Source organism: Vipera berus (assembly GCF_964194415.1).
Source record: "Vipera berus genome assembly, chromosome: 3".
NCBI lineage: Eukaryota > Metazoa > Chordata > Lepidosauria > Squamata > Viperidae > Vipera > Vipera berus.
The window spans coordinates 49,352,951-49,372,259 of NC_138204.1; the positions used below are offsets into that span (position 1 = coordinate 49,352,951).

Genomic DNA, 19,309 nt, shown 5'->3' on the forward strand with positions numbered 1-19,309 from the left:
CAGGGCCTTCTTTCATGCTGGTGCTTCTCTTGTGCTCAACCCAGGGTGTCCGTTTGTGCGTCAGCTACGGCCTCCATTTGCCCTCCACCCAGGAGTTCCATTCATGACCCACCCAGGGTTTTACTTCCATTCATGATCCACCCAGGAGTTCCATTCATGATCCACCAGAGTTTTACTTCCATTCATGATCCACCCAGGACTTCCATTCATGATCCACCCAGGGTATTTGTGTGCAAGTGAGGGCTTCTGTTCATGCCTGCCCAGAGCTTCCTTTTGGGAAAGAAAAATCTGGCACTGCTGGCACAAAAGGATCCATCAAATGGGCCTTCTTTCACACTGGCATTCCTGGGGGTTTCTTTCATGTGCCCAACCTCTTTCACCAGTGATCAAAAGAAGGAGCTGGCTAGAAGGGGCCCTTCTTCCACCCTGGCTCAGCTGGGGCCTTCTTTTAACAAGACAAGTTTCTTTCACCAAAGGCTTTTGGGGAGATATGAACAGAGGCCTTGGCAGTTGAGCTAACGGAGGCCCTAGGTAAGGCATGAATGTATGCCCTTAGCTGGGTGCGAGACCACTCGAGCTCCACCAGCACAAAAGAAGATGATGCAAAAGAAGCTGCCCCAGCAGGTACAGTAGTGGCGTATGGTGCAGTGGATGCAGGACGGGTAGAGCTGGGCAGTAGAGGAAGCTGGCAGGAAAGGGTAGGCAAGCAGGCAGCCAATAAAAAAAATGCTTGTAAATGTGGGTTGGTCCAAATTTTATTAAAGTGACAAGGGTGCTGCAATAGTCAGAACTTCGAGGGTGGGTCATAAGACCCTTCATTCATCATTACAAGTTGCTGAACGAATGGACATTAAGCGAGGACTACTTGTATTCAACCTACATGCTGAATATATATTAAGGGAACCGGATTAGAAGAAGATATATGCGATTTCAATATTGGAGGAAGAAATTACATGTGCTATGCTGGTAACACTACTCTTCCAGCAACTTATTACTAAAGCCAAGGAACAGAGTGGAAAAAAAGAGACTAAAATTAAATATAAAGAAGCCCAAACTAATGACAATACAATTAGCCTTAGAATTGATAATGAAGGTATTAAAGTGGTTACATAGCTTCTGTGAGTTATGATCAATCTTCAACAGTAAAGGAACAAGTAGTCAAGAAACATGCCACAGACTAGCACTCGGTAGAATAGCTACAGAGTCTTTGGATAAGAAATTCAGATGCCATGAAATCCCTCTATCTACAGAGATCACAGTAGTGCCACCAATGACATCCGTTGTAATATTCTCTGGAAGGAAAAACATGATTTTGAAAAAGCAGGATAGAAAGAGTATTGACACTTTTGAATTTTGGCATTAGAGAAGATTCATGAGATTGCTATGGATAGCAAAAACAAAACAAGAACCCCCCAAACAAATGGATCATCAAACAACCCAGCACATTTACTCTAGCACAAATGACCAGACTCAAATTATCCTACATCAGATACTTTATGCAAAGACCTATCTCTCTCGAGAAGGTGGGAAAGGTGAAAGGAAAGAGAAAACCACAACCAACAGCAAAGTGGATGGACACAGTTACAGTGATGCCGGCCAAAAGTATAAGTTAGATATATGATCATGGAGAAAACCTATGTCGCTAAGAACTGACCCTAACTGAATGGCACAAAATCGATCCATCTATCCCTCCGTATCATTAAAGGTGATCATCAACACTTTGAACTGCACCCCAAAATCACTGACTGCCAGGGCAGCTCACAGAATATATAAGCATAGTGGTATCATATAGGCATATTGAGGCATGCCTACACTGCTGCATTAAACAGATGGGGTTTGCAAAGGTTGAGGGAAGCAATAAAAATATTTCCCCAGATAATTAAGCTGGGAAGAGACCAATGCATTATAAGAACAAAGTCAAATACATTCAGCCTAAAAGGAAAGAGAACAACCAAGATGAGAACAGGAATATTACAGGAAAGAAGGAATATAAGGTGGCATTTAAATAAGAATGGCCATGGATCTGACATTTAAGAACATAAACTGTGAGGTACAGAGTGTGTGTGGGAAACCCCTATGTCATGGAATGACTTGGCATAAGCATCTCAACACTAAACTCTAGCAATGGTATCATGTTTCTCTGCGATACAAGTTCTGGTGTCTGGCAATTTGATCAGTGGCCCAAAAGAACATGTTTTTGAGAATTTTAGGCACATGGATTGTTTTTCTGCATAGTCAGTCAAGCTAATATAGTTTTCAGTCCTGCATGCAGCCAATGTAAAGCACAGGGCAGACTTCCTCTGTGATAAGCTGGATGCTAATTAGGACTAGTTTATCGCACAAGTCATCGTCTGACAGATTTTCAACACTGCTGTGCAGAATCTGGCAACATTATATGTTATAGCAGGATTAATATATGAAAGCAGCAGGAAAGTGTAGAATTGTCTTGTGCACCCTGGGATTTATGTAATAATGGTGAGATATGTCTAGTATGAGTCTCTGTAGTATATGCACTGGAGAAGCACATGTTCTATTGTTTCCGTGTGTCTAGAGTCATAGAGCCATTGTCTCGCCAAGGAATCTTTTTGTATTGGCCTTCAAGGACAGCTAAGGGGAAGGCATGACATCCTACCGGCGTAAAGCCCTCAACAGTTAGGTACTTCACTATGCAAATTATTTGTATATATACATGTATAGAAGCCCACCAATGTATATTAAACAGTGATAAATCTACTCTATGAAAAGAAACGGTACTTGTAGAAAATACCTAATAAATCTGATGCAAGCAATCCAGTCTTGTTTCATAACTTACAATTTAACTACATTCTAATAATAAAAGCACTAGACCAAGTCACCAGAATAATATTAGCACCTCAGTAGGATTACAAAATGGGAACACCTAGAGAGAAATAATCAAGGCTGATACAATGAATTTCACCTTTGAATCTTGAAAAACCAAATAGTATTTTCTTGTTTTTGAAGTGTTTCGTTATTTGTAAATATTTAATTTTTATGCTGTTGTCCTTAGACTTCCCCGAAATGATTTATATTTAATGTAGGCATATTTAGAAGTAGATCACTTCAAATAGATATTAAGTATTTGAATAAATGTATTTATGCTGTCCTATAATAGATACACATATATCTCCAAAAATTGGGTGCTACATCCTGGCATAGAATGACATATTTCACTTCAATTTTTTACATATCTCACTTCAATCTTTAAGAACAACAATAACAGTTTTATGCAAAATGTAATGTGCTTTGAGTGCTTCACATTGATTTGGGGAGTACTGAATATTTATAAACACATTAAAAAAACAAATTTACCACTTTAGCCTTCAGCTATGTTTAAAAGCACTCAAATATTTATGCTGCCCACAGCCTAACATATAAAAGTTCGTTCCTTCTAATTTATTCTCCAATGAAATAATCTAATAAGCAGCTTTTTTAGCTAATGTGTAGCTTTGCGCTTTCATATTTCTATACTTGTAAATAGTTGTAAATGCTATTCAACATATTAAATTCAATACAATGTAAGAAATGGTACAATACTAGCTGAAAATGGAACTTATTGACAATCAATTCAACTCCATCTATCTTACTTAAAGCATCAACACAAAGTATCTTTGATTTCATGTAGCTTCTTCTGCTTGAGAAGTAAAATGAACAGCTACATCAAGCTTCTCCCACTTTATTCGGAATTGGTTTGTACTTTAAGTCTAGGTTTACAATATTTTAGGAGAGGGAAATCAATTGTATTATCCAACATATAATATTTACAATATATTTTTGTTTTGCCCTAAATAGTGTTTCTTTAAGAAACATCCAGTATGGCTATATATTTATTTATTTATTATTGGGACTTATATGCCGCCCTATCTCCTGAAGGACTCAGGGCGGCTAACAACAATAACATACAATAAATATAGAAGTTAAGATAAAATTAAAATTAAAGGCCCCTGTACAATAAATTAAAATTAAAATTAAAATAAATTAAAAATTAGAGTTAAAAAATTAAAAACATAATTAAGATCCCTGTTAGTCCAGGTCAGCCAGGTGAAAAAGGAGTGTTTTGAGGCCGTGGCGAAAGGACTGGAGATCTGGGGCCATCCGAAGCTCAGGGGGGAGCTGGTTCCATAGGGCTGGCGCTCCCACAGAGAAGGCTCTCCCCCTGGGGGTCGCCAGCCGACATTGTCTAGCCGATGGTACCCTGAGGAGGCCTTCTCTGTGTGAGTGTATTGGGCGATGGGAATTCGTTCCCGGCAGCAGATGGTCCTGCAAGTATATGGGAGTATCGGGGTGCTCCCATCACTACCCGTGCAGCCACACTCTGCACCAGCTGAAGCCTCCGGGTGGTCTTCAAGGGCAGCCCCATGTAGAGAGCATTGCAGTAATCTATACGGGAGGTAACGAGTGCGTGGGTGACTGTACGTAGGGCATCTCGGTCCAGAAAGGGGCGCAACTGGTGTACCAGGTGAATCTGGGCAAATGCCCCCCTAGCCACGACTCCAATATGATCTTCAAAACTGAGTCGTGAATCCAGGAGGACGCCTAGATTGCGTGCTCTATCAACAGGAGGTAAGATCTCTCCTCCTATAACCAAAGATGGAACCTCTTGGACTAAACGAGATGCCGGTACGTAAAGCCACTCAGTCTTGGCCGGGTTGAGCCGGAGCCTGTTCTTTCCCATCCAAATCTGTACCGCTTCCAGGCAACGGGACATCACATCGAGGGCATCACTGGGTTGGTTCGGGGTGGAGATGAAAAGCTGGTTATCATCAGCATATTGATGATACCTCACCCCGAAGCCACGAATGATCTCTCCCAGCGGCTTCATATAGATGTTGAACAGGAGAGGCGAGAGTACCGACCCCTGAGGCACCCCACAACTAAGGGGCCTAGGAGTTGACCTCTGCCCCCCTGCCAACACTGTCTGCAAACGGCCCGAGAGGTAGGAGGAGAACCACCGCAGAACGTCCTATTGTTTACTTGAAAGAGAATGTGATCATCATCAACAACAAAAAGAGTTGATCTAAGCATGACTGATCCAGCCTACAACCTTAATAACAAGAAACAGTCACAGAATAGTAAACCATGTTGGAGAATAGCAATCATGTTTATGTATTAAAAGTTATTTAATAATATAATAATAATGTTTGATTATTATAATGTCAAACATTTTTCTTAGACCTTACAGAAAATACCTTAAAGAAGCAATGGACTAGTTTACATGACACTAACTTCTAGATCAGGTTATAGAAACAGTATATTTCTCAGTGTAGAAATGGAGAAATCTTTACAGAATTTCAGACTTTAAATAATCTATAATGAAACTGTAGCAATTGTGACAGCAAATTAAAGAGAAAATGACAAAAGTAACTAATCTCATGGCTAGATGAACATTACTTAATTCCATATAACCGCAAGGTTGAATCACCAATTTATTTATTGTTTCATTTATGAGCTCAAGGTGGTACACAAAGCATTCCATCCTCCATTTTCCCCCCTCTAAGAAGTAGACCAGTAGACCTTGGGAAGTAGACCAGGCTGAGAGTAAGTGCTTGACACAAAATCATCCAGTGACTGCCCTTGCAAGATCATACTTGAACCAGGTCTCTTTAGTTCAGGGGTAGGCAACCTCGGCTCTTTTATGACTCATGGACTTCAACTTCCAGAATTTCTGAGCTGGCTCAGGAATTCTGGGAGTTGAAGTCCACGAGTCATAAAAGAGCCGAGGTTGCCTACCCCTGCTCTAGTTCTAGTCCAATCCCTGGACTGCTCTACAATACTAGGCTTGAAGAAATGGACCAATCAATTTGCTTTGTTGTTGTTGTTAGCTGCGAAGTCATGTCCGACCCATCACGACCCTATGGACAACGTTCCTCCAGGCCTTTCTGTCCTCTACCATCTTCTGGAGTCCATTTAAGCTCACGCCTACTGCTTCAGTGACTCCATCCAGCCACCTCATTCTCTGTCGTCCCCTTCTTCTATTGCCCTCAATCTTTCCCAGCATTAGGCTCTTCTCCAGTGAGTCCTTCCTCCTTCTCAGTAGGTGGCCAAAGTATTTGAGTTTTAGCTTCAGGATCTGGCCTTCTAAAGAGCAGTCAGCAGTCAATTTGCTTTAAGATTAACTGATTTTCGGTATTTTCAAAACTGTTTCTACCACTTGGAATCTGCTCACTCCATAAGCACTAGCCAGGAGAATGGGTTGCATTTTTCTACATACACATCAGGATTTGGGTAGAGCGTTACTGGATGGCCTTCTTAGCTATAGCACTCCTCACTCTAGAGCCCATACTGCTCTAGGCTCCTGTGGCCTAGAAATGATTGATTCCACTTACACTTTCCACTTTTGCCAAGCTAATACCCCCCGTCCCCCGTAGCCTGCCTTCCTAAAGTCAGAATGCCCCTAAATCTTGTGTTTTTCTACTGGACCTTATGGACCTAAATAATATTGTTTTAATTGCTGTATTTTGCAACTGTAAATTGCACATAATCTAAATAATAGATGGCATTCTGGTATAAATATACAAATACCAATATAATAAACTTCCAGGGGTATGAAAACTTCACAGAATGTCCCAATTTTGAGTACAAAACAGGCCACCCCACTCTTTGGAAATGTTTCAGGGTTTAAATATCTTTATTTCAAGCTTAAAACATCCCCAGAATGCTTGAACCATCCCATTTCATGCTTGAAACTGGATGCTTTACAAAAATTCATGCACAAAACATTTAGAAATAGAACATTTCTGTTTCTATTTTGTTTTATGTTACTTTCTTTTTATCTTTATTTTTTAAACACCTCTCTCCCTTGACTACCTTGCCTTATAGAGAAAAATATTTTTTTCTGAACTCTATAGTTACTACAGATACTCATGCAAACACTGCATTATAATCGGATTAATAATCTGCCATTCTCCAAATCTGCATTTTAGTTCTACAGTCCCATTATACCTTTCCTCTAAGTAGAATGCACACTTCTGCATTATTATCCCCATTTTTAGGTTCCAATAAATCAGTCAAAAAGTTTGAAAAATAATTCACACCTAATTTATTTTATTAGGAACAAAGTGTGATCAACTAAATTTGAATTAAATCCATAAAATCACAGTTATTCCTGAGATGGAGAGATGCTTAAGAAGAGAGGAAAAAGCAGTTTGTTATTAAAGAAAAGATCTAGTCTATAAGTATCCCAAAGAACTGCAAAATATTTTAATAGTAATGCTTAATTATTCATTATACCTCTAGTATCACTGCTTACTCTTTGATACAAATATTAAACTTACTTAATTTAAATTTTCAAATCAAGTTACAATTCAAGTTGTCATCAAAATACCAATGGAACAAAAGGAAATTATTCTGTTAGGGTATATAATTACTGATCCTCAAATTTTGTAAAGATAATATATGGAAATTTTTTGGAAGAAACAGGCTAAGCATTATAGCAATATTAAAAGGGCATTCTCTAAGCACTTTAGTAATTCAGATTAAAAAAACTTGAAGTATTGAAAATAACTTCATTTCTGGAAGACTTATTTCTTCACAATAATAGTTTTAGACTGGGTTTAGTAACAATCTCAAGGTAACAAATACTGTTTCTACAATGCAAACAACAGTTTCAGAACAAGACATGATATTCATAAATCATGTAACTTGTAGCATAAAGTGAATATTATGTAGTAATTTGAAACAGGCTTTCCAGCACTTGCGCTGGTTAGATGTATATACAGATGTATATACCACCATGTATTTGAAATGAAATACGTTTTATATAAGAAGTGCAATTTAATAGAAAGCTTAATGTTTTTATTATAAGAAATACCATTGAACTCTAAATAAATAGCAGTTAGTGCAATACTTCTGATTCAGTTGTGAAAAAGACCCCTGGAGTATATAGGGTCACAAAGGCAACATCTGTGTACCTTAAAATATACACATCTTTTCCCAGGACTGCACAGCAGCTGTACAATCTTCTAAAAAGATGCCCCAACTGTAAGAAATTGTAGATTGCAATATTTTGCAACCAAGGTACTCCAAAAAACCCAGCACTACACAATAAAAATAATAATGATTTAATACTTTCAATTTATAATCCATACAATTTAATCTCCCTAATTTATTTGCTAATGGATTTTCTTTAATATTCTTTTTAAACCTGGCATGGCATAATGTTTCCCCGACAAGTCTTAACTATTTAATAATAGATTTTCCAATCTATAAAAGGCAGTTTGCATGCTCACACAACGTCATTTAAGTCAGAGTAGAATAATAAGCAAGGAATGCTTTAATGCTGACAAACAGCACTTAATCTCTGCTGACTTCTTATCAGAACAAAGTTCTATTAAGGAATGGTTTCACACATATTATGCTGATTTCCCATTAATCCTTGGAATTAGCTATTTTAAGAGAGAGTGCAAAAACATTCAGGTACTCCTTGACCTTACTGAAGTCTTGTCACTAACATAAAGAAGCCCTAGAAAGACAGTCTGACCCACCCTTTTTCACAAGCTATTCTAGAGAGAATATGCTATGTAAACATATTCCAATATGACAACTGATTCTGAACAGAACATCACTGTTTCAGACAACACTGAATACTTTTAAAACTTTCCCTAAATTTTGCATCATCTAAGAGTAAATTAACTGAATTCAATTTATAGGCGTAATTTTGATTATCTATCAAATAAATCCGACGCTAGGATAATTACCAGAGCTTCCTACTCTTTCATCCCTGATCCACTCTTATAATGGAATTCCTGCAGCAATTTTTATTTTACTTAAAAAAAATCCAGCTTGGTCTTACCTCATCCCATTCGGAAGCAAAGGAAGGTGATTTCTCCAGCCTTTTTTTCCCAGTGCTACAATTGGAAAGGGATTCACTTCTGCTCCCCATAGTATCGTCCTCTGTTGGTGAGGTGGTCAAAAGGTCAGAATCCGATTTTGATAAGCTACGGCTAAGTTTGAGGTCTGCTTTGGACTTGCTTCCTGGATGAACTCTTCCCACAACGCTGCTCTTGTCTCCATCCTCAGCACTGCCGGGGTGCTGTGGCAAATGAGGATGTGCTAAAGTTCCCGAATCCAACTTGTCACGGATATGGCGTATGGCTGAATAGACCACTTTATTTTGGTCTGCAGTACTAGATTGTACCGATCCAGAAGCCTCAACATCTTCCAGCTGCATAGCAGTTCCTTCTGTACTTCCTTTGCCCACTGCAGAAATGAGTCTCAAAGGGTCCTCACTTATGTCACACACTGGAGAGGAACCATGCAGAAGACCTGAGAATTGATCCAGTACCTGGGCATCTTGGACATCTGCTTGGCTGTGGCTTCTGTTGAACCTTTTTTGGTCTTCAAAAGGGTAGGAAAACCCCCCAAAATAAAAGCCAACACATAAAGATCAAGAGAAACAAGATTTTAGCTTTTCTCCCTCAGAGAGGGAGAGAGAGAGAAAAGAAGAAAGAACAGCATTGTTCAGAGTACTCAGATTTTACCCAAAGTTGGAGCATTTATGAAATTCTAAACAGTGGCCTGATTTATGCAATCTGGCAGCCCGCTCTGTTTCATTTTATTTCTGTTAACACTAACAACCAGCCCTTGCTATATAAGGTTTGGAGAAGTGCTAACTATACCCAGCAAAGGGATGGGGGTGGGGGGAGGGGAGAGACTGAGTCTCCTGGAACATATTTCCATAAAGGCCAAAGTGTTATTTAGAGCAACACTCCCTATTCCTTGGCACAGAATGCTGGGTGGGGAAAGATGAGCTGCAAACAACCTGCAAATTTGTACAAATTCCCCCCTCCACCCGACAGCTGTTTCCTTCCCTGGTGACTTGAACTCACCTCCTTTTGCAACAGCAATAATTCCTTTAAAGCTTCACTTCGCCGTTAACTAATTTTGCTACATAAAATGATCTCTTCTACTGCTGCTCTGAATTTCAGCTTGCAATATGTATTGCAGCAGAGAGGTAACATTATAACTTAGACTCATGCTTTAATATACTGTATCAAAAATCAGAACGTGATTAAAGCATGAATAATTCACTGATGTAAATTATGTAAAAGCTTATAGCAAAGAGCCACTCTGAACAACAATCATTAATGAGTTGCCCAATATTTAATATTGATAAAAGCCAAGTTATTCAACCTAGGCCCTTCACAATGATACTTTTACTCATTGAAGAATATCTGAGAAACAGAAACTGAAGCTTTTTTTTCTATGGTACTTATCTTAGATTGGACATACAAGCATAGATATGAAAGGTACTAAATTCAAATCCAGAAGAACATTAAAAGAAAATTACCCTGGTAGGCTCTATTCAGCCAAAGTTGGGTTACATTTTGCAATGATTCAGTAGTGCTTCATTATTCCTAAATCAAATCAGAAAGTACGTATCTCTGACTCAATTGGAGCTTTTGTTGATTAATCAGTACAAAGAAATCAGAACAAATCAGGAAAGGTTCTTTTAATGATATACGTTATATAGTAATCTCTTAAGGATTTTTGCTTCTATTTAACATGATATATATCCCACAAAGCTTTCACAAGAATAAATCATTACTCTTTTTCTTAAATATTAAGCTACGGCTGATATCAGTTTAATAACCTAAGGCTCATTTGCTTTATGTATTATTGATTTTTTTTTTCCTTAAGACATATTTTGTAGGTTTAACAAAATTATGATTATTGGCTGCTATTCCTCTGAGCTTAAAAAGTACTCAATATCTAAGAAAGTACTTTTTATAAAATCACTTATTGTAGAGTTGCAAAGTATTTTATGCTTGTGTTTGGTATAGTACATATGTTTTTTTTCCCAGCAGAAATGTTTTTGCATTTATTTTTCTTGCTCAAAATTATGAAGAACAAGACTTTTTTGGCCTGAGAGCACTTTACAGAACAAAATTACATCCTGACCAGATTTACATTAAGATTCTTATCTTAATATGTGTGTAGCAGAGGAAATGTACCAGTCTAAGCTACCCAGAAGAAGTATAGTGTCTATAAGGAACATCTTGTCTGCTTTCGTAGATTTGCTGTGATAATATATGAATAGCAACATATATGAAAAGATGAATAAAATGCCTCTGCACTTTACTGTTTGCACAAAATGCTTAATATGGCATCTATACACAATGTTAACATTTAGCAACACTGCTATCGGAGGGTGGAAAAGCAGCTGACAGTGTGTATCACACACTGGAACATTTCATTCTTCCAAAGGCAGCTATGAAGCCCAACAAAGTGGTCACTGTTGCAATGAAATTGTGGCTGTGTTTCCTGTCTCCCGAAAACAAAACAACAAACAAAAAAAAATCTTCCAGCATGAGCAAAGCCCTATTAAGAGACTTTTGAAAAATTTTTGTCACGCTAGTTACATCAAAGAATTCTTGCATATATTAAAAAGCAAATACCATTTTTTTCTGCATAGGTTTCTATGAAATTGGAATCACACAGAATAATTACCTACCTTTTGGCATCTCAACCAGCTGAGATTCAGGACTTGAATATTGTTCAGAATGGCTAGAAGAAAAATCGGAAGAAGCTTGGCAATTTAGTGGCCACTGACCATCCTGAGAAGATAGATCTTTTCGTGACCATACCTGCAAAGAATCATGTAAAATATTATATTGTAATATTATTAATTATGATTTATCAAAAGTTAACCTTTATACCTCAAATAAAAAATATGTAAGTGAAATATAATTCCATATACCTCTTTAGTATCATGCTTCCAAATATTTTCAAATGTTTAGTACAAACTTCGACAAAGGGCAATAATAAAAGTGCAAAAATAAATAATCAACTAGAATTTATATGCTGATCTCAACTGTGGCTCCTCATTCCTCTGCACTGACCATGTTAGCCAGAGATGATGGGAAATTGCTAGATTTTAAACAAGGTTAGGGAAAAAGAAAATACTTTCAGGGAATATTGAGCCCTTAATCTCTGACAATGCCTAGTTCATTCTGAAATGCTGGTACTGATTGTATCAGCATTTTTAACAGAATGCAAAATCTAAATGTCAGATACCATTTTTGAATTTGAACCGATAGATAGGAAAACTCTATTGCCTGTATTATTTCTTGAATCAAATTCTCGGTGGCAACAACTACTTCCACTTTACTATAACAGTATCATAAAAATATTTGATAAATATATTTAAAATAAATAACTTTATTTTTTTTTTAAAGGACAAAGAACAATATCTATATGACTTCTGAAAAATTTTCCTGAAACCAAAAGCAATCAATACTTTTAGCTATATACTACTTCAAACAGAAAGTCTGTATCAAGCCTGCACAATGTGTGGCCCACGCACTACATACAGCCCATCAAACAGCCTTGTGTTTTCACACTGTTTTCAGACTTCAGATTTTTCAGAAACTCAATAAATTCACTGCCACCAAACACAGCCATTGCTGCCATTTCATAAATTATGCTGATGAGTGTCTCCTAGCCTCACTGAGGCTTCCAGCTGCAGCACTGCCACTACTCTGCCAGCCACAATTCAGCTGACCTGTAGTCAAAGATAGTCTTTACAGCCACAGTTATTTTTAATTTGTTTGATGTAGTCTTTTCCCTTCTACAAATTGTGCAGGCCTGATCTAGATACTTACTACATTTGGTATTTGTTTCTTCTTCTTCATCATCATCATCATCATCATCATATCATATTATTATCATATCTAAACATCTGGCTGACTGTGAGACCTACTAAATTTATATGCCACCTAACTCAATATTATGGGCAGTTTACAATGGTTAAGAACATCAATATAAAAAGCAAGTGTCTCCCCCTCACCCCAGCACAAAACTCCCCTTCTGATTCTCTGTATAAAATATTCCATTTTACTTAATTAGAATTATCCTTTCATCATTTTACTGTTGTGTAGCATTAAACAATTCCAGTTTTGTTTCAATGTTTGCTATAAAATGTAGGAAATGGAAACATATACCTTGCTAGATCTCAGTAGGATTTTGCAAAAAAAAAAGTTTTAAATTCAAGCCACGCTGCAACTGAACTCTCTTGAGTTGAAAACACCCTATTTCAACAGCAAACAGCTGTCTCAAATTCAAAGCAGGGTGTTTCGACTGTTCTGGAGGTGTCTTGAACTTGAAACTTCCCATAAATATTGAACCATCTCATAGTTCGAAAATGGTTTTTCTTAATACTTAATACTACAGCTATAAAATGTAAACTGGATCTGTTGCGTTGTATATGCCAGGGGTAGGCAACCTCGGCTCTTTTATGACTCATGGACTTCAACTCTCAGGAATTCTGGGAGTTGAAGTCCATGAGTCATAAAAGAGCCGAGGTTGCCTACCCCTGGTATATACTGTACGTGCACTGTTGCATGCAATAGTGTCAAATAGTGTTAAGTCTACTTTTGCAATGACAGTCCTCAGCAGAACAGTTTTTTCTTCTCCACGTGCTTCTCAAATACACTCCAGAAGCCAGGTCGTTCCATAGCAAGTCCCTCCTTAGGAAGGAGTGACAGAGGAAGGAGAAGAAGAGAACGTTCCTTGGTATGAGTGAACGTCTATTGGCATATTGGATATAATCTATACAAAAATTATATCTGCCTTACCTGGGGCTGGACAGTGCAGGTAGCACCTAAAGATGATTCACCTAAGAATTTAAAAATAAAAGTATTTTTAATATGTGAAATACAAATCTGTCCTTAGCGAATTACTGTTAAAGGCAAGACGTACAATTCTGGAGAATGGGATCACTTGAATTCTGTACTAAAATCTCTCCTAAAAAGCATTACTACCTTTTAGTTCAGGGGTGTCAAACTGCCAGCCCACGGGCCGGTTGCATCATGCAGAGGGCCGCGCCCTCCCCAGCTCGGGTAATGCGAAAAAAGTCACGATACGTCGCAACACATCACACGACATGGCGAATTTGACACCCGTGTATTAGTTCTACAACAAAATGGCTCAACTTTTCCTACAACACATGAGCAACAACATATTGCCTAAAGGGTGGGGGAAGGGAGGGAGGAAGGGAGGGATGGATATTAAAATACATTCTGTAAGCTTTATGTCACAATTTTAGATTCCTACCAGATGAATGGTATAGTATTACAATAGACCATTTTTAATTATAGGTTTTTCAATGTAAATGTTACACTTTAATTCGTGGCATCTTCACCTAAAACTGGAAAAATCTCTCACTTGAAACACAACCAATCAATATTTGGCTACAAAGGCCTAAGAATTAATCTAGGTTAGACGCACAATGCCAAAGTGAAAAATACATAACGAGTGAGGTAGTTCCTGAAGACCAGCCACTAATCAGGGAGAGAGGGAGAGGGAGAGACAGAAGACAGCTTGCACTTTAAAATCAGTGTTGACTCCTGACAACTGCCTGGACTTCTCCTACAGTTTTCTTAGCAAGATTTTTTTTAGAAGTGATTTGCCATTGGCTGCTTCTGAGGACTGAGGCAGGATTAGAAAACTCATGGTCTTTCAATTTTAACCTGATAACTTTAACTGGCTGTTTTAATCCAATAGGATTAGACTGCAATTCATCTTAAATATATCATTGCTATCACCATAAATGTATACAACTTGATGATGATATAGCAAAACTGAAGAGAATACCCTGAGCTGAAAGTTATCAGGGCTTATGCAAAAAGAATGAGGCTCATAAGGATATAGGCAACTTTGTATCTGTGTATACTAACTAGCCAATCTGGTGGAGCAATAGTAGGTTGAGTGTAATCCTCATGAACCTAAAGCACTAACAATGGGGGGGGGGGCAGTTTCTCTTTCATTTTAGGAAATGTAAAATGTTTAGAATAAAGTCCCAACCATAACATCCGTAGAAAGAAGACACCACAACAACGCTTTAGAAATGTTGGGATTGTATCGAGAGGCTGGGTAGGATGTTGAGGGATGTTTCAGGGAACTGAGTCCAGTATCCTCAATCCTCATAGCCAGGCCTTATGAATCTGTGATAACAGAAACCCAGTTTGGGAAATGGTGGATCAGTAGATCTCCACATAGGATGCTACAGTATCCTCATAATTAAAGGAACTGGCTTGCAGGATGGGTGTCTTCAGAATTCTGTATCCAATCTTTAAGGAAGAATTATCACCTTGGAGATTAAGCCCAGACGCGCTCTAGATGCCCAGGTGAACAATGCTGAACTGTGGAATTTTAGTTTCTATGTTGAAATCGGAAACACTGCTGCTGATGTAAGGTCCAGTATTTTTATTGCTTCTGGACCTTATTCGGGTTATCATGATTTATTCTTGTTAAACAAGCCTTCACATTTCAAATGGGAAATTTTCAGTCTTGACCATGACTTCATAGTTCAATCCAGAAGGTATGAAATTTATATCTCCTTAAGGGTGCCTGCTATGGCCATAACATTTGTTCCACTCTGACTCTAACATACCTGGAAATATTGATTTGCTGTTTAGTTCTTTTGCTTCTGAAAGATCGTTTTCCTATCATCTTTTGAGATATAAGGCTCTGGAGACAGTTCTTTCCTCACCTAAAAAATGCCAGTACTTCAGTAGGCATGCTCAGTAGCTGGAAATGTACAGAATGAAGGCTATGGAGTAATAAAACCTTCATTCATGATTCATGCTTCTACTAGTTCTTATCCATTGGTGCAGAATGCACATTTTCATAGGACCAGTATTGAAAACTTCTTTCCATAGCGCCAGGATTGAAAGAAAGGCTATAATATATATCAAAAGTATTAACAATCTTTGACTTAATAAAGTTTGGAGGCCGGATCCACAAAGAATAATGCATAGTAATTAACACAGCAGCTATATCATGTTTGAACAGTACTGAAAAGAAGATCTTAAGGCAGTTGTGCCTGCTCCTTAATCATAAGGCTGAAGGTTCTACCCTCAAGAAAACAACCTGTTAGTACTGAGAAAATGGTACTTCCTGTTCTGAACTCTGCATCTGATGACTGTGTTGGTGAGCCTTCCTGGCATGCGAAAGGAAGAGCACCAGACTTATAATCTCTTATCTCCAAAGAAAATATGGCTATCTACAATTGAATTCCCAGCAAAAGAATGTGATGGGAGTATCAATAAAGGCCATTCATTGGACAAAGCCAAAGGTGAGACTCTACCATCTGCTGCAAAGCTGGGACAATGTCTCAATACCATATTACTCAAAACATAGGGTGTGACTCTTCCTGAATGGAGGGCCATCACAGAGTGCCTTTTTCTCAAATCATTTTGAAGTAGGCTTACTGGTAGAGTACAATAGTAAACTAAATGCAAAAGCAACACAATGTTTCAGAGTCCCTTGTGAAGCCTGGTGATTCTTCTGTCTTTTTAATGCTTGCCTTTCAAAAGAAGAGTAATCATGTCTGGAGGGCATCATGAGTCTTCTAGGCAAAGGCATCATGAGCCTTCTATGAACATTTGACCTGTCATTCATTTTGGAGCTTACTTTTCAAAGAGAATTACAAATGCAGAGAAGGGAGGACGGACAATAGGTTATAGTTAGAAAGTTATTAAAATATCTTATTATAACTAATATAGTATTACAACTAATGAATTATATGCATTTAGAAACAGCAAGCTGCAAGGGCAAGAAGTTGTATTGTGACTATTACCTCAGTGTGCCTGCACTGGGAAAGAGAGAAAAAGTAACCAAATAATTTAGTGCCTGCCAATTTATAAGTCACAACATTTTAAGAGCAGGTACAAGAGTCTGGAACAGAGGTAGAACCTCCACAGTAAAACAAGATGGTGAGGACACTATTGCTCTGAAATAATGTGATTGCAATGAAGTTAACCTTCTCTAATCTTATCTTTTGAGATAAGATGTATTAGTTTAAATGATCTCTTAGTGATGTATAATTCCAGCACAGATATTTTTTCTACTAGATCAGAGATCAGCATTGGAGTGGTGTTAGAATTATGGCCACAGAATTTTCAACTGGTCCTGAACTTCTGAATTGAGAATAAGACAAGAAGAATTAATATTATCCTGGTTTTGTCCTTTTGTTGTTGTTGTTCATTTGGACTCAATGATATCTGTAAAATGGGACTCAAGCGCTCAAAACTGATCCATCATCTTTTGATCAATGGAAACTGGGATTATCATGGGACAGCCATTATACCAGAGGATCCTTTTTCTGTTTTCAAGTCTCCTCCATAATCGAGGAATGCTTTTCCTTTGGAATTGTTGTTCCAAACCTTATATTTATAAATATGGAATGAATCAGGTCTTTGACACTGCTTAATTTTTTTCTTAAGAGACATGTTCCCAGACTGAAGCCTAAAATCAGGACAATCTGTTCTTTGCTGTTCAGTGAAAGCCCAAGAATGGGAATAAGAGTCAATGACATAACTCTCCATAACCCTCCATATGCACAAGAAGTGAGGAATCCGAAGGAGGTTGTCTACTGCTGCAATACATATACATATGAAATGGTACCTTCAATGTCATGCACTTCTGCTGCAGGCATCAATAGCAAATACTTTTTAGAAGTCAGCATTATGGCAGGCAAAACTGAGAAAATAGGAGGAACCACAAATTTTTGGCGGTCATGTTTCTTTAAGTTATGTATTTTAAATATTGTAGGCCATTCACTGCAGATGGGTACTGTAGCCAAGAAATTAAAAGATGCTTGCTCCTCGGGAGGAAAGCCATGGCAAATCTAGACAGCACACTAAAAAGCAGAGACATCACCCTGTCAACAAAAGTGCGTGTAGTCAAGGCCATGGTTTTCCCAGTTGCAATGTATGGCAGTGAAAGCTGGACCATAAGAAAGGCTGAGTGCCAAAGAATTGAGGCCTTTGAACTCTGGTGCTGGAGAAGACTCCTGCGAGTTCCTTGGACTGCAAGGCGATCAAACCGGTTAGTCCTAGAGGAGATCAACCCTGATTGCTCTTTAGAAGGCCAGATCCTGAAGCTAAAACTCAAATACTTTGGCCACCTAATGAGAAGGAAGGACTCACTGGAGAAGAGCCTAATGCTGGGAAAGATTGAGGGCAAGAGAAGAAGGGGACGATAGAGAATGAGGTGGCTGGATGGAGTCACTGAAGCAGTAGGCGTGAACTTAAATGGACTCCAGAAGATGGTAGAGGACAGGAAGGCCTAGAGGAACGTTGTCCATAGGGTCGCGATGGGTTGGACACGACTTTGCAGCTAACAACAACAACAAAGCCATTAAGAGATTTTTTGGAGTTGGGTGGCCTCAAAATTTAATGAATTACCGTATTTTTCGGACCATAAGACGCACCTGACCATAAGACGCACCCAGTTTTTAGAGCAGGAAAACAAGAAAAAAAAATATGCTGAACCAAATAGTACCGGTATACTAGGAAGGAAGGAGGGGAGAGAGAGAGAGAAGGAAGGAAGGAAGGAAGGAAGGAAGGAAGGAAGGAAGGAAGGAAGGAAGGAAGGAAGGAAGGAAGGAAGAAAGAAAGGAAGAGAGAGAGAGTGAAAGGAAGGAAGGAAGGAAGGAAGGAAGGAAGGAAGGAAGGAAGGAAGGAAGGATAGAAGAAAAAAGAGAGAGAGAAAGGAAGGAAGGAAGGAAGGGAGAGTGAAAGGAAGGAAGGAAGGAAGGAAGGAAGGAAGGAAGGAAGGAAGAAAGAAAGAAAGAAAGAAAGAAAGAAAGAAAGAAAGAAAGAAAGAAAGAAAGAAAGAAAGAAAGAAAGAAAGAAAGAAAAAAAGAAAGAAAGAAAGAAAGAAAGAAAGACACTTGCACTCATAGAGAACATCACAGGACTGGTGGCCAGTGTAGCAGCAAATTGGCCTACGAGGTTTAGTTTAGCAAAAACTTTCTTTAGCGGTGAAGTAAAAGAAAGAAAATGGGCGCGCGCGGGGAGGGGCGGAGAATTCCATGTCTTCATTCAATCACGTCTCTCCAATGAAGCTGATGGACGGCGTTGACTGAACGGGAGACAAGAGTTTTCGCTTACCTTCGGACCATAAGACGCACCTCATTTTTCCACCCACTTTTGGGGGGGGGGAAGTGCGTCTTATGGTCCGAAAAATACGGTAAATTAAATAATGTTATGTTGCATGGGGTAGGGCTCCAATGAAAAAAAAATCTAAGTTCCTAGGATGTTTTAAAGAAGCAGTGCATGACGTGAATTTTTATTCATAGGGACCGTGATAAAGAAGTACTGGAAGACAGAGTCTGAAGTCCATTCTCAGACGACAACAAAAGTGCTGATGTTTCTGAAGTTTTTTTGAGGATCTGAGATCAGAGGGTTGTAAGAACAGTTGCTAAAAACAACATGCTGGAATATGTTCTTAAAAACTGGCAGTATTGATTTAGATGTAACTCAAGATGCAATAGTAAATGCAGGTA

General features: G+C 38.4%; 1 protein-coding gene across 6 annotated transcripts in view; it reads right to left on the reverse strand.

Annotated features, from left to right (window-relative positions):
- The window catches only part of ANKS1A (ankyrin repeat and sterile alpha motif domain containing 1A), a 138,750-nt gene that overhangs the window by 54,338 nt on the left and 65,103 nt on the right, over positions 1-19,309 (reverse strand). For all 6 annotated transcript variants that reach the window (XM_081324516.1, XM_081324515.1, XM_081324512.1 and 3 more), the window contains 3 exons: positions 13,593-13,633; positions 11,471-11,603; positions 8,810-9,354 (listed from right to left, as the gene is read on the reverse strand). In XM_081324516.1, coding sequence (XP_081180642.1) covers positions 8,810-9,354; positions 11,471-11,603; positions 13,593-13,633 — 719 coding nt within the window. The remainder of the gene's footprint in view (positions 1-8,809; positions 9,355-11,470; positions 11,604-13,592; positions 13,634-19,309) is intronic.